The sequence below is a fragment of the Mchenga conophoros genome, linkage group LG12 (assembly GCF_057382185.1).
Source record: "Mchenga conophoros isolate Kocher_MC1m ecotype Shallow Benthic linkage group LG12, M_conophoros_male_GT1.1, whole genome shotgun sequence".
Lineage (NCBI taxonomy): Eukaryota > Metazoa > Chordata > Actinopteri > Cichliformes > Cichlidae > Mchenga > Mchenga conophoros.
This window is the reverse complement of record NC_140537.1, coordinates 10478808-10495170: the sequence shown is the minus strand read 5'-3', so window position 1 is coordinate 10495170 and position 16363 is coordinate 10478808. Positions and strand designations below refer to the sequence as shown.

General features: G+C 39.3%; 1 protein-coding gene across 1 annotated transcript; it reads left to right on the top strand.

Moving 5' to 3' along the window:
* Positions 1-357: 357 nt before the first annotated feature.
* oclnb (occludin b) lies at positions 358-16133 on the top strand. The gene is made up of 9 exons (XM_085293665.1): positions 358-470; positions 1072-1134; positions 2494-3163; positions 4043-4207; positions 5534-5649; positions 6897-7001; positions 7160-7331; positions 15869-15910; positions 15996-16133. Exons 2-9 carry the CDS (start codon positions 1094-1096, stop codon positions 16092-16094), a joined length of 1410 nt encoding a protein of 469 aa, XP_085149791.1. The 5' UTR covers positions 358-470; positions 1072-1093; the 3' UTR covers positions 16095-16133.
* The last annotated feature ends 230 nt before the right edge of the window (positions 16134-16363 follow it).

Sequence of the window (16363 nt, the reverse complement as noted above, 5' to 3'; positions counted from 1 at the left end):
ATGGGGACATCGGCTCAGGTTTCAGGTACATCGAATTAGTGCACGTATGCATTTTAACAGCGATCAAGTCTGGCACGTCGGGATTCGCATTTCTTGATAGTAACCCTGCTTTTTGTCGAAATTGCGGGATAAATAGATGTTCAAAAGAGATTATGTTTGTTATTTTAAGTGGAGCAGATTGAGAGTTCATTTGTTTATAATCTGGTTTTAAGAGCACTGGAAATAAAGCTCAAACAGTTCCTGGAAGAGTACACGCATCTTCTGCCTGTTTCCAGAAGATGCAGGCACTGAGGACAGGTTAGTCCTGTTTCAAGGAGGAGGCGACCACGTGACGAGCACACGCCTATATGCCCGTCTCATTGCTACCTGAGTGCGCGCTGTGGATGGAGGCGGTCGCGAGCACAGTGTTTGCGTTCGTATTTCAGTGAGTGTGTATTGTGTTCATCAGCAGGACGCCGATCATCACACAGGTAGGTCCCTCTTAAAGGTGTAACTAGAGTTTACGGACAGTTTGAAGTAGAAGAGATGAGCATTGATGTTAAAGTCAGTTTACAAGTGATGGAATGGATCAGTGTTATCTGCTCAGACAGCTGCTTTTAATCTGAAATGGCCACCATATTAACAGGCTTCCTCATAAACACAGGCGCTGTTTTCCATCGTAGTGCTTTCCATAGCCAGACATTGGTCCCCTGATACGTCACTAGTTTGTTAGATTTTCGCATTCATCGTTTGAGATGACCATAAAATATATCATTTTTAACAAAGCGTCAAAGTAAGGCACTTCATGAATATTAGTGCCAATCATTTCTAATCATTCCTAGCCCCACATTTCAGAAAATCAAACGCAATTTGAAGTGTTGACTTTTGAAAAGTATGTATCACATAATTGATTCAGTTACCTTAGACAAGAAAAACAAAGAAATCATGTGAGCTAGGAAATCTGCACAAACACACATTTGTAACAAAAGGCTGAGAGCTGGTATGTGCCTCAGCAGGAAAACTAGTCTGACACATGACATTATACAAAAGCTTTTGAATGCTCATTGCTTCTTGTGTGTTGTCCTACTAGAGTGAGTGGAAGTTGACCTTAAGTATGCCGAGCAACAAACACAGCAACCACAGTGGCAAAAAACGGTAAGCTGAATTCCCTTTATCATTCACTACGCACAGACACCTGCTTCATCTAGTCATTTATGGACTCAGCTGACTTAAGCTCAGTGCAGTGTTTATGGTAAATAAACCTCTGGAAATGTAGACATGTTCGAAGAAAAGCCTCAGAATTCAATGATTTTAAATTAATGTAAGGTTTAAAGGATTTTCACATAACAAAAGTGACAAATTTCATCATTTTTGAGCAAGCGTTTGCTTGTTTTTAAATTGCCAGTAATACATTTAAAAAAGCTTCAATATAGGCATCAGAAGACCGTAAAAGGTTGTGTGATGAAATTCAGGCAATTGGTAATAATAGTTATGCCTTTCTATTTTGTGGCTTTCTCTTGTTTTGTATATATTCCTCTTGACTGTATATATTTATCCTGTTTGTTATTTATTCCTGCTGTCCTACTCTTTATGTTTTATTCTGCATAGTTGACATGGAGCACCCATAATTTCATTGTACATGTGCAATGGCAATAAAGGGCTTTTCTATTATACTCTATTCTATTCTAACATTAATTTCAAATACATGACAAAAATGTTTCATTGCAATTTAAGGCATCCAAAAAAAAGTTTCATTTTCACTGGGAACTAACTCAGTATTCTTTAAGGAGTGGCCCCCACCCAAAATTCAAATGACTGGATTGTTGTATTTGTAGGGCCACAGAATGCATATTTTCTGTTATTAGGTAAACCGCTTCCGCGCCGGACTTTCTGACGTCTTTAGCTGTGCGTGCTTTTCCTGTCTGTGTTCAATCCCACACTATTTCTCTTTGTCACCCGACTGTTGGCATAGTTTTCATAGTTGCCATTTTCCAGCGCTCCAGTATTCACAAGGCATTGCTGCAGTGGGCCGATTCACGTTTGATTAGATTTTTACGTCAGATGCCCAACAGCATTAGTGTCACCTTTTGGGCTCAAACCATAGATCTTTGGCTTATTAGTGTATAAACAATTTGTTGTATTAAAAAAAACTTGAGTTCTACCAAGTTTTTTTTGTTGTTCTTGTTAACTATTTGACAAACGCATCCATCCCTAATAAACTTTTTTTTTTTAAATCATCTTTAGCCTTTGGAAAATGTGTGATGGACATCAATGAGGCTTTGGCTTAGTTGGGTTTTAGATGACATGAGGATTTTCTTTTTCAAAGTGATAACCTGTTCATTTCAATGACGTGAAGTAGATCACACCATTATGAGAAGTTGCCCTTGTGATGAAAACATTGACAATATTAGACCTTATTCTTGGGGTAGCCTTGCTATTTTTATATCAGTACTTGGTGTTTGCTTTTCCATGTCTTGACAATGACCACAACTCATCTTCTCTCCTCTGTTCCAGCCACAGGCACAGTGAAGTCATGTCCAACCCAGCATTTTCCTATTATTCTGGAAATAAGGTGCTTCACTTCTATCGCTGGAATTCACCACCTGGTGTGATGAAGATAATGTGCATCATCATTATCATCATGTGTGTGGCTGTGTTTGCCTGTGTGGCCTCCACACTGGCCTGGGATTACGAAATGAGTCTCATGGGGGGCGGAACTGGTCTCATGCCAGGCTCATATGGCAGTGGATATGGAACCGGTTATGGGGGCACGTATGGTGGCTCATATGGTGGCTCATATGGTGGTGGATATGGTGGTTCCTATTCTGGCTATGGAGGAACAAAAATGGATCCCAGATCTGGCAAAGGCTTTATCATTGCCATTTCTGCAATTACCTTCATAGCTGTGCTTATTATATTCATCATGGTTGTGTCAAGGCAAGGTACTGCCCGTTCATCAAAGTTCTACCTGGCATCAATCATTATCTGCGCCATCTTGGCATTCCTGATGATTATTGCCACTATTGTGTACCTGGTGGCGATAAATCCAACAGCACAGTCCACGGGGTCTATGTACTACAACCAGGTGGTACAGATGTGTGCCCAGTTCCAGAACCAGGTCCAGCCCCAGGGCCTCTTCTTAAACCAATACCTTTACCATTACTGCGTGGTGGAGCCCCAAGAGGTGAGACACTTTTTCTCTAATAATGTGTGGTTGGATCTTTGGCACAGGATGTGCGGTTTCTGTGTAGTTCCTTTCTCTGTGTATACTGAGAGTTTGTTTAGTTTCAGCCAGAGAGGTAGCAGTAAATTAAACTCGCAGTTAATGGACACATGAAGATGAAATTACGACTTCAAAAGACTAGAAGAAAAATGCAATAGAACTGAGTGGTGTCAGGAAGAGAAAAGTCTGCAAATGTTCATTTTATTGGAACTTTATGTGTTCGTCTACTTCAAAGTTATTAAAAGCAAAAGAAACAAAAACCTGACAAATGTGTGTGCCCCTCTTTCAGTACTAAATCAGCTTGTTCTGGGTGCACTCAGGGACTGGTGCAATTGAGCTCCAAACTTTTCACATTTCTTAAATTGGGGAAAATACTGAACACCAGTGTTTGCTTGCCTTATTTTTGTTAAATTGACGCCATTAAATGTTAACTGTAAGAACTGCAAACATCACCATAACCCTGACAGAAACGGCGTCACTGACTGTCGCTTGTGGGCAGGAGATATCTTGAGCAGCAGAATACATGTTGGTGATCAGGAATTGGGTGTGTTTCTACACATTTTTGCACTAAAGCAGCAATCAGCTGAACTGAGCAAGTGTGCCGTTGGAAACCAACTAGTACATGTAGTGATACTGGAAACCCAGTTTGTTCTACATGAATTTGGAATCATTGTTTCATGGCAGACTTGTACCTGCAAATGTCCTTTGGCCAACTCATTGTTTGGTGGCAGGTGTTATAAGATTGAGATTTTTAGGGAAATGTGTGAAACTTGCCTGTCATTTACATCCCTGATAATGGGTATTACTTCAGCTCCATGATCTTGGTTGTGCTTCTTGCAGGCCATCGCTGTGGTTATGGGCTTTTTGCTGTTTGTTGCCCTCATCATCCTGCTCGTGTTTGCGGTCAAGACTCGCCAACAGATCAGGCGCTGGGGCCCAGAACGCATTCTCTGGGAGGAAGTCAAGGTTGTCAATGTTGGTCACCACAACAGCGTCGGGGAGTGGGTGAGTCTGTGTGTGACTGTGTTGACATCAGCGTCGCATTTACCTGTTTACTAAATAGCAAAAGCCTGTATCAGCTGCAGCGTAACTTAATTCAGTCAAATTAAGGTTGAACTAAATATATCAGGTCAGCTCAACAAATTCCCCACTCAGTCTCCAACTCTCTGTGAATATTTTTGAATATTTTAAATACTGTAAACATGACACAGATCTGCAGTCAAGAGCTGGAACACACAATATCTCTAAGGTGTGTCAGAGGGCTTTAAAATTTCCACAACATTAAAGTCAGTTGCAGGGTGATAATGTGTTATCTGCTCTTATCCACTATTCAGAATGCTTGGTTTTGATCTGTGTAATCTCTAAACAGACTGTTAAGAACATTAAAACAGTCTGGGACATCCTAACAGCACTGTAAATGGCAATAAAGATGCATAGGAGCATAATTCATGTAATTGGCTGCAGATTCTAACCACTACTACTACTTCAGAAATTACACAACTTGTTTGTTACAAAAGCTGAGAATTGATGTGTGTGTGTGTGTGTGTGTGTGTTTGTGTGTGTGTGTGTGTGTGTGTGTGTGTGTGTGTGTGTGTGTGTGTGTGTGTGTGTGTGTGTGTGTGACAGGTGAGAGAGACACTGGGCAGAGGAGGTTTCACCTGTAGTTTCTGGGTGTGGTCTGTTTAGCCACTCTTAGTTTCAGCATGATGTGCTGTGGTGTCACTGTGATGTCATCTAAAGTGAAACAGCATGTTGTTATATTTTTATTCTTTTAAACATTAACTCATTAGATCTTTCACATGTTCAGATTAATTAATTTATTCCCTGTCTTCCGATGGTAGTGATAAAAATGGAAAATGTGTATCTGAGTATTATGTCCATGTAGCTTTAATTCCAGCTGTGTACTTTCCAAGTAGCACCATCAGGCCTGAGATTTCATCAGGTGTGCTGGTTAAAGGCACTGACTAAGACTTCTTGTTGACAATAGTGAAGGTATTTGTGGTATTCAGACATACAGGGACAAGTAGAGGAACCGGTTGGTCCCTGCGGATGCTTCTTGCTTCATATGGAGGAAACAGGTTTCCATGACCTCAAGTATGAGCGTAGTATCTCATTAGGTTATGATAAGGCACTCTCATTAACGATATGGGACGAAACTCATTAATGTGAAAAATCTTTGAAGACATAATCGTGGTATTTTCACCTTAAACCTAAACTCAAAATATTTGTAGAGCCACTTCCACCCTTAAACTGCTCATCATTTGGAAAAGTCCCTTTAATTTCAATCTGGCATTGTAGAAACTCTGAGGCTGACTATGTTTGTTGCTTCAGGTGACCAACGTGTCTGGTGATCCAGAGGTGTTTGTTAATGACCATAACGATAAAGTTGGGGCCTCTAGAGACTATTTAGACCAGCTGGACTACAACAAGCCTCTATACCTACCAGGGTAAGCATGTTCTTCATTGTTATGAAAAGGTATCATTAAGCACTGGGGGAATTGGGTTTTTGTTTTGTTTTGTTTGTTTTTTACAGATATAGTGATGCTAGCAGCTCTATTGGGTTTTTATTCTTGAATAATAAATTACTGAAATGACTGAACAGTGTATAATTTGTTTACTTAAAACATGATAGAGTCTTACCTTGGGTGTCTGGCCTTTTGCACATGCAGCATCACTGTCAGTCTGTTTTTGTAAATGAAGTTTTGTAGGACTAAATGTTCTGGGGTGGGGTGCAGAGGCGGGGGGGGGCTCACATGATCAGGACTGTGGCCTGATGGAGTTAGTTACACAATTTTCCTCTGTAAACCACCAAAGTTCATCTAAAATAAAACAGCTTGGAGACTTCTGGGTGGGGCACCTGCTATCCCAGCTGGTGAGGAGGGGTAGACGCTGAACAGTCACCAGTCTATGATGGGGCTAACACAGTAAGACAGACAACCATTCACTTTCACATTCACACCCACACCTACGGTCAATCTGTGTGTTCGGACTGTGGGACAAATTGAAAATGCCCCACACAGTACCCAAACAGACATGGGAGAACATAACTCCACACAGACCATGACACTTACAATCCACCACCAAAGCCTCTTTGATTATATTTTTAACGTCGCTAAATTCCCAAGAAAAGGGATTGTTGGTATTATATTTTATTGTTGGTGCTGTAGTGAAAAACACTCACTGAAACACAGAAAATAATAACATTTCAAATAGAAATGTACAATGAAGATACATTTATTTGTGAGTGTGGGTCAATAAGAAACTGTTCTTCATGGTTGTGTAAAAGTGCATCATTATCAACTTTGCGAAGATGAACATCTCAGCTGCTGCAGAAACTGTTTCCTGTGCTGTGTAGAGGGAACTCCAGCTGGTCAGACGGGGATACTTCTGTTCAAATCAGGTCAACAAACGATCAGTGTCCCTGTACCAAATTTGAAATGAGGTCTGGTGCAAAGAGAAGAGGTGCACATAACTCTGTAGTAGCACTCGATCACAGTGATCCATCTCTGATGGGTCAGCTCATCCATAAGTTTTGAAGTTTAAGGTACTGAAGGATAATGGGGAACCATATTAACCATATTTGAGACCAGTTGGCTCTGTAAACATGCTACAAGGGTTCAAGTGTGTTTGTTTTAATGGCAGATACTTATAAGGCTTTTGCAAAAATGGATGAATCAGTAAATCCTGTTTGCAGAGACTCTGACATCAGCAGCTATGTGGGAGGCCTGCAGCCCAGGCTGAGGGACTACGACACTGGTGTGGAATCTGGGGATGACCTAGAGGAAGAAGATTTCAGTGTGTGAGTGCATGTGATTCCATTGCCAGTTATTAGCTGATTGCAATTAATCTGCTATTTCTAGATCAAAGCTGGTAATAAAGAACTTTGTCTTTGACCTTGACTGATTCGTATCTCTTTTGTTTTACTGGTTATGTACTGAATTGTCTTCTTGCATATAGTTTGTTTCCCCCCATTTTGGATGAGCAAGAGCGTCTGGCCTACAAACAGGAGTTTGATAGGGATCACCAAGAATACAAGAACCTACAGGCTGAGCTGGACGGCATAAACCAGGACCTGGCCGACCTGGACCGAGAACTGGACCGACATTCTGATGGCAGTCCAGAGTTCATGGTAAGGGCGGCAGCATCTGTCTGGTTCTTTGAAGGGAAGGTGGCTGGTCCACCCTTTTTTTTTTTTCTTTTTTTTTTCTTTTGCCTGTCCCGTTTGGCTCTTTTGCCATCAGAATTATTGTCTAAAGGCAAAGAAAGATGCCCAACGGATTTACTTTACCAAATTGACCATCCCAGCCTTGCCGTAATGGTCCATTTGATTCACCTTTTATTGTTTATTTTATTTTCACTTACTGAATACGGGACAGACTTGACTGGGGGAAAGAAGGGGAGAAAGAAAGAGGGAAAGAGAAACAGCTGAGAAGAGGGACGTTGAAACGTTATTTACGTTGTTATTTTGGTTAGTAATGTTCTTGCTGTGCCATAACATCTCATTAGTGATTTCGATGGAATGCAGGCTGTTATTTTAATGTATCAATTCTGGATTTAACAGGAAGATAATGAAGGGAAGCCAAAACAGGAGAAATATGCTCTCTCTTTCTAGTCCCTGTCAGCACTCTTGCTGCAGCATTTTGGATTAGCTGAAGGCTTTTCGGGGAGTTTTTAGGACATTCTGATAATAATGAATTACAGTAGTCCAGCCTGGAAGTAATAAATGCATGAGCTAGTTTTTCAGCGTCACTCTGAGACAGGATATTTCTAATTTTAGAGATGTTGCGCAAATGGAAGAACGCAGTCTTACATTTCATAAATGTATGCCGTACCCTAGGTTTTTATACTTAACCAGCACAAGGCATTTCAAGTAACTGAAATAAAAATTAAAACTGCACTTTTTAAAAAGTATTCTCCATATTATAATAATTAAAAAAAAACTAAATCTAAAACAGAAACCAATGAAAACTACACAAACAATTTTCAGACAATAACAGTTAAGCGACCTAATGAGTATCTAACAAAAACCAAACACTCAAAATGAGTTAACAATGACTGTGATTTAGATTTCAGTTCAGATAAAATATTTACAGTGTGTTATTTATTTTAAACATCCATGTAGATACTAAAAATGACATAGCATTTAAACTGTAATTAGAGCCAACTGGCTTCACTCAAAATGTAAACGAGCCCACCCACCACTTGAAGCACACTCTGGATCTTCTTCTTACATATGACATATAACATTCTTCCCAGAAAAACCTGTTTTTTTTCTGTTCATTTCTTTATAATATTTAGATTTACAATATTACACAGTAGATGTCTTTCTGAAAGTGCTGTAACTTAGTGAAAGGATATAATTCCTCCACTGTTATCTTCTTCAATGATATGTGCCAGCACAATGCAGAGGAGCTACCTGAACTCTACTCCCACAGAGGTTGATTATCTTGTTAATAGTGTTACATTCTAACTGCGTATGAGTAGTAATATACCTGTACTTTTTTTTGCCCCCCCACCCCCCCCACCCCGAGGGCATTCCCCCCCCCACCCCCCACCCGGGCATTTTTCCCCCCTCCCCTATCCCCCTCCGCGTCCATGTGCGTGTGCACGTGCGCGAGAACGGACTTTTTGCACGTGCATGTGTGTCCAGGGGTCATATGAGTTCACATGTGTTTAATAGAGTATTATTTAATGAAACCATAATGTGTTTTAATTAAACTCTTTTTAAAGGATTGTATAGGTCTCAGAGTTCTGTTATTTAGACATAGGTGATTTAATTGAACTACTTTAGGGGTATTTTAACTAGTTAGGAGCCTTTTGCATTTTCTTCAGTGCTATTTAGGAGCAAATAGTTTTAAAACAGAGGGCCGCAAATAACAGGTATCCCTTTAGAAATAAACAGTGATACTTCTAAAAACCGTGTATTCCCACACAGCATTTAATTTAGCTAGTTTAGGAAGATTTCACTTTTCTAATAGTTTCACAGGCTAATAGTTTTTAAATAGAGCACCACAAACAACATGTATCCCTTTAGAAATAAACTGTGATACTTCTAAAAGTACATATTCACACTAGCGCTGTATCAACCTCAATGTGGCTTTAATGCAACTAGTCTTATAATTATCTACTAGTCTGCAACAGTTAGACTCGCTGATTACACATAGCTGATTTAACTACTTTAGGGGCATTTCACTTTTCTAAAAGTTTCACAGGCCAATAGTTTTAAATAGAGCACCGCAAACAACATGTATTCTTTTAGAAATAAACTGTGATACTTCTAAAAAACACATATTCACACACTCTGTAACAGTTAGACAGAGGGGGGTACAGTTAGGCTCCCAACAGTCTGTAAAAAAGGTATGAAGCAACAAAAGAGGAGACCTTATCAAGAGCATCCCAGCCCAAAGGTGTTTCTTCACAAATAGTTAATTCCCACACTCTGCAACAGTTAGACTCGATGATTACACATAGCTGATCAGAGGGGGTGCAGTTAGGTGCCCAACAGTCTGCAAAAGAAGTCATGAAGCAAACAAAAGATGCTCCTTATCAAGAGCATCTCAGCCCAAAGGTGTTTCTTCACAAACAGTTAATGGCTTTAATGCAACCAGTCTTATCATGTCAGAGGCCAACAGAAACCATGTCCAACAGAGTCTCCAAAGGCCTGCCACCTTTCTTCCTTACATCATGCTCTTTTATCTCTACATCTCAGAGGTCAACTGAAAGTAGCCCCACCTATATAAAAACACCCCATCAGACACACAGTATTTTCCTCAGCACTTCACAACTGCCGCAAGGTATAGCGTTTTAACTTGTTATTTTTTCACCTGAATGTGCATTGGAGCCGACTTTGCTACCCGCACAGAGCGTTTCTGACAGTCGGACGCTGCTTATACAATAGAGAAAAGCAACAATACAGAGTGTTTCTCTGCTCCAAGAAATCCGAGGGCCTTTCACAAGGTAAGCATGTCTGTTATACCCAGGGCATAAATGTCTGTATGTCAGTGCTGATTATTCAAACATTGTTTAAAATGTGACACATATGTTGTCCGAAAACATTTCCTCTAAATTTGCAAAGTTACTGATTTAAAAAATATATATTTTCGAATTTTTAGTTGCATGTCAAACATATGATAGACTCTTGAGCATATTCGTATAGCTAAATTCACAATGGTATAACCGTGCTAAATAAAAGAGGCCCAAGCACCAATGCACTCTAATCCACTCCGCTAAACTGTATGTTGATAAGTACATGTAGCGTACCTCTACCTCTAAACCTGAAAACAGTTTGTATCCGCACTCTGAGGGTCTGCTGAATTGTTTTAATGGCACTTTTTGACGAACAGCAGATGATGAAATCCTATTTATTGTAGAAACTGTCCCTAAGCTATTGTTGCTCATACTTACTGAGGTCCCTAGCTACTTCCTTACTATGTCAGTAAACTTTTTTGAAAAGGAAGCTGCTGTAGATTTAAAGAAACATCTTAATTGAAGCAAAGGCAAAAAAAAACTGGAATGAATTTTATGTGACTGTTCATATTAAAGCCAACAACAAGTGAAAATCCAAAAACGGCTCCAATCCTTTGTATTAATGATCTCCCCCCCTCTCTCTCTCTCTGTGTGTGTGTGTGTGTGTGTGTGTGTGTGTGTGTGTGTGTGTGTGTGTGTGTGTGTGTGTGTGTGTGTGTGTGTGTGTGTGTGTGTGTGTGTGTGTGTGTGTGTGTGTGTGTGTGTGTGTGTGTGTCCTCACAGAAGGAAGGTCACAGCAGGAGCTTTTCTCAAACGTATTACCAATCAGTTTTTTACAAGAAGTGTAGCTCATACAATGGTATAAATGTATTCTTTGCGATACTTTATAAATATGAAGCTAAAGATTTTGAGTTCGTGCACATTATGAAGCAAGAATCTAAATATCTGTGTCACAATGATTTCTATAAAAGCGTGTTGTTTATGGGGATAATGTAACAAATCTTTTGTGCGTCCTATTAATGATCAATGATAATTGAAGAGGAACCCTGACTCAGGACATTTTCATGACAAGTGACAGCGCAGACAACTACTAATGAGAGAACCTGTTTTATCATCATAAACACGATGATATGAAGCATCGTTAAAGTGTCACTTCAGTAATGTTGACTCATGTTTTTAATAATGACTTTAAAACACTAAACTCTAATTTCTGTGGTTTATTTTAAGTTTACAGAATATAACGTGGTAAGACGACGAGTTTTACTTCTCACTGTCCGTGTTATGTGTATCTATTTATCATGTGTGCTACTTTGCTCTGTGGACTGTAAAATGTTTCATTGTGTTCATGAAATAAACCAGACTTTCACCGTCTGCATCTTTTACTGTTTTTCTGCTTTTGTTCACTCCAAGTTTGACAAAACCTACAGATATCCAGAGTTAACTCACTAACAATGTGGAGCAGTCTCAGTGTATTTAGCTGCTTTTTCCCTGAACACAACCAACTGAGAGAAACGCCTGTAGGCCTCACTTTGGTCATTTGAACGCTGAAGGAGATTTGTTCCATAGACACATACTAGTGTTTCCTGCACTACTGTGTTCTATTTAAATCCAGATTCCTTTTATAGTTTGCAGTGAAATTTGTTAAACCATTGCTTAATGGGACAGAAGTACAAGTCACTCTTTACTAACACATTTGTAGATAAGTTTATTGCTGAACAACACAGCTAGCAGTCTCGCACACTCTTTAGGTTTTTCACGTTATGTGTGTAAGGGTTTAGTCTATCAAACCTTACCCCTTTTCCCCAGTATCACAACATGTTATATTCTGTAAACTTAAAATAAACCACAGAAATTAGAGTTTAGTGTTTTAAAGTCATTATTAAAAACATGTCATTATTAAAAACATGAGTCAACATTACTGAAGTGACACTTTAACGATGCTTCATATCATCGTGTTTATGATGATAAAACAGGTTCTCTCATTAGTAGTTGTCTGCGCTGTCACTTGTCATGAAAATGTCCTGAGTCAGGGTTCCTCTTCAATTATCATTGATCATTAATAGGACGCACAAAAGATTTGTTACATTATCCCCATAAACAACACGCTTTTATAGAAATCATTGTGACACAGATATTTAGATTCTTGCTTCATAATGTGCACGAACTCAAAATCTTTAGCTTCATATTTATAAAGTATCGCAAAGAATACATTTATACCATTGTATGAGCTACACTTCTTGTAAAAAACTGATTGGTAATGCGTTTGAGAAAAGCTCCTGCTGTGACCTTCCTTCTGTGAGGGCACACACACACACTCACACACACACACACACACTCACACACACACACACACACACACACACACAGAGAGAGAGAGAGGGGGGGAGATCATTAATACAAAGGATTGGAGCCGTTTTTGGATTTTCACTTGTTGTTGGCTTTAATATGAACAGTCACATAAAATTCATTCCAGTTTTTTTTTGCCTTTGCTTCAATTAAGATGTTTCTTTAAATCTACAGCAGCTTCCTTTTCAAAAAAGTTTACTGACATAGTAAGGAAGTAGCTAGGGACCTCAGTAAGTATGAGCAACAATAGCTTAGGGACAGTTTCTACAATAAATAGGATTTCATCATCTGCTGTTCGTCAAAAAGTGCCATTAAAACAATTCAGCAGACCCTCAGAGTGCGGATACAAACTGTTTTCAGCTGTAGAGGTAGAGATACGCTACATGTACTTATCAACATACAGTTTAGCGGAGTGGATTAGAGTGCATTGGTGCTTGGGCCTCTTTTATTTAGCACGGTTATACCATTGTGAATTTAGCTATACGAATATGCTCAAGAGTCTATCATATGTTTGACATGCAACTAAAAATTCGAAAATATATATTTTTTAAATCAGTAACTTTGCAAATTTAGAGGAAATGTTTTCGGACAACATATGTGTCACATTTTAAACAATGTTTGAATAATCAGCACTGACATACAGACATTTATGCCCTGGGTATAACAGACATGCTTACCTTGTGAAAGGCCCTCGGATTTCTTGGAGCAGAGAAACACTCTGTATTGTTGCTTTTCTCTATTGTATAAGCAGCGTCCGACTGTCAGAAACGCTCTGTGCGGGTAGCAAAGTCGGCTCCAATGCACATTCAGGTGAAAAAATAACAAGTTAAAACGCTATACCTTGCGGCAGTTGTGAAGTGCTGAGGAAAATACTGTGTGTCTGATGGGGTGTTTTTATATAGGTGGGGCTACTTTCAGTTGACCTCTGAGATGTAGAGATAAAAGAGCATGATGTAAGGAAGAAAGGTGGCAGGCCTTTGGAGACTCTGTTGGACATGGTTTCTGTTGGCCTCTGACATGATAAGACTGGTTGCATTAAAGCCATTAACTGTTTGTGAAGAAACACCTTTGGGATGAGATGCTCTTGATAAGGAGCATCTTTTGTTTGCTTCATGACTTCTTTTGCAGACTGTTGGGCACCTAACTGCACCCCCTCTGATCAGCTATGTGTAATCATCGAGTCTAACTGTTGCAGAGTGTGGGAATTAACTATTTGTGAAGAAACACCTTTGGGCTGGGATGCTCTTGATAAGGTCTCCTCTTTTGTTGCTTCATACCTTTTTTACAGACTGTTGGGAGCCTAACTGTACCCCCCCTCTGTCTAACTGTTACAGAGTGTGTGAATATGTGTTTTTTAGAAGTATCACAGTTTATTTCTAAAAGAATACATGTTGTTTGCGGTGCTCTATTTAAAACTATTGGCCTGTGAAACTTTTAGAAAAGTGAAATGCCCCTAAAGTAGTTAAATCAGCTATGTGTAATCAGCGAGTCTAACTGTTGCAGACTAGTAGATAATTATAAGACTAGTTGCATTAAAGCCACATTGAGGTTGATACAGCGCTAGTGTGAATATGTACTTTTAGAAGTATCACAGTTTATTTCTAAAGGGATACATGTTGTTTGTGGTGCTCTATTTAAAAACTATTAGCCTGTGAAACTATTAGAAAAGTGAAATCTTCCTAAACTAGCTAAATTAAATGCTGTGTGGGAATACACGGTTTTTAGAAGTATCACTGTTTATTTCTAAAGGGATACCTGTTATTTGCGGCCCTCTGTTTTAAAACTATTTGCTCCTAAATAGCACTGAAGAAAATGCAAAAGGCTCCTAACTAGTTAAAATACCCCTAAAGTAGTTCAATTAAATCACCTATGTCTAAATAACAGAACTCTGAGACCTATACAATCCTTTAAAAAGAGTTTAATTAAAACACATTATGGTTTCATTAAATAATACTCTATTAAACACATGTGAACTCATATGACCCCTGGACACACATGCACGTGCAAAAAGTCCGTTCTCGCGCACGTGCACACGCACATGGACGCGGAGGGGGATAGGGGAGGGGGGGAAATGCCCGGGTGGGGGGTGTAGGGGGAGAGGGGTGGGGGGTGGGGGGGGGAATGCCCTCGGGGGGGGGGGGGCAAAAAAAAGTACAGGTATATTACTACTCGTATGACTCTGGATACTGTAGCTCCTCTGGAAAAAAAAAAAAAGCCTCAAATCAGAAGTGGTGACTCCTTTTAATGACTCACACATGTCCACCTTAAAGCAGATAACCCATAAGTTACAGAGGAAATGGCATGTCACTTATTTAGAAGATCTTCATTTAGCTTGGAAAAAGAGTTTGCTGCTCTATTTAACAAAAAACAAAACAAAAACAACCCTGTAAAGCTAGAATATCTTACTATTCATCTCAGATTAAAGAAAATAACAACCCCTATTTTAGGCAGGCTGACAAAAAGTCAGATCTCTGTTGAACTGACTAGTTCTTTAACCTTAACTAGTAATGACTTCATGAATTTTTTTCACAAATAAAGTTTTAACCAAAAGAATATTCACATATTCTGGAATATGTGCCACAGGCATAAAATTCAGTACTGGAATTTATCCTTCTGAGTTAACTTCAGTCCTTACTTTCTGAACCAGCAAAATGGGGGGTGGGGGTGGGGGGGTTGTTTTGTTTTAGACTCCATTCCTAAAGACTGTTCAAAAAAGTCTTGCCATCAATTAATCCTACAATTTTAAATCTGATGAAATTTACATTGTATTCAATTTCATTGTGAATGTACAAGTTGCAGTGCAAGGCAACAATTTAGCTTCTAACTGTCAACAGTTTAACAGCAGATGCGAGGTGGCTGGTTTTATAGGAAACTTTATAAGACTGATATGTTGGGGCGACCATGGCTCAGGGGAATTGGGAAGCTCATCTACTGGAAGGTTGCCGGTTCGATCCCCCTGTTCTCTCTGTCCTGGTTGTTGTGTCCTTGGGCAAGACACTTTACCCTACCGCCTACTGGTGTTGGCTAGAGGGGCGATATGGCAGCCTCGCTTCTGTCAGTCTGCCCCAGGGCAGCTGTGGCTAAGACTGTAACTTGCCTCCACCAGTGTGTGAATGTGAGAGTGAATGAATAGTGGAATTGTAAAGCACTTTGGGTGCCTAGAAAAGCACTATAAAAATGCAATCCATTATGTGTTTGCTTATATTCAAATAATTCTACTCAAAATCAAATAATAAATCCAGTAATAAAGTGTTAGAAATGGTTTGAAAACTTTAGCATAAAAGAAAGTTCTGTGTGAGAATTTGGGATGATGCTTACTTCTTTAGCCAACTAATATATGTAATCTGATCTCAGGATGCCTTGAGTGACTATAACAGGCTGAAGGACTTCAAGAAGGTAAGGTTATTATTCACATTCTCAGCAGTGAAATTTGTGTGTAAAGAATTCAAACAACAATACCTTTCTTATGTATTGTCCACAGTCATCAGAGTACCAGATTAAGAAGAAGAGGTGTAAATATCTGAGATCCAAGCTGTCGCACATCAAGAGAAAGATCAGTGAATATGACCGTCGACCCTGAACCTTCAACCCAAGACCCTGTCTATGAACTGAACTGTCCAGTTTATGATGAACTCCTGTATGATTATTATTATAGTGATGCTCTTGCCTATGAAATGCATTTTTATAAGCCAATCAAGTAAGAGTTTTTCTACAACAAAAGGATAAATAAAATGTGGATTTTTTTTCTTTCTTTTTTACCTCTCAGTTCCACAAGTAAAATTTTGAAAAACAAGTAAGGTTTATAGACTTTATTGTTTTTCTCTTGTGATCCGAAATGTTTTGCATAAT

Excerpts from the sequence above, each read along its gene's own strand:
- oclnb (XM_085293665.1), top strand. The coding sequence starts at position 1,094 with ATGCCGAGCAACAAACACAGCAACCACAGTGGCAAAAAACG. Across the intron at positions 7,332-15,868 it reads ATGGCAGTCCAGAGTTCATG|GATGCCTTGAGTGACTATAA; the intron begins GTAAGGGCGGCA and ends ATCTGATCTCAG. Across the intron at positions 15,911-15,995 it reads GGCTGAAGGACTTCAAGAAG|TCATCAGAGTACCAGATTAA; the intron begins GTAAGGTTATTA and ends TATTGTCCACAG.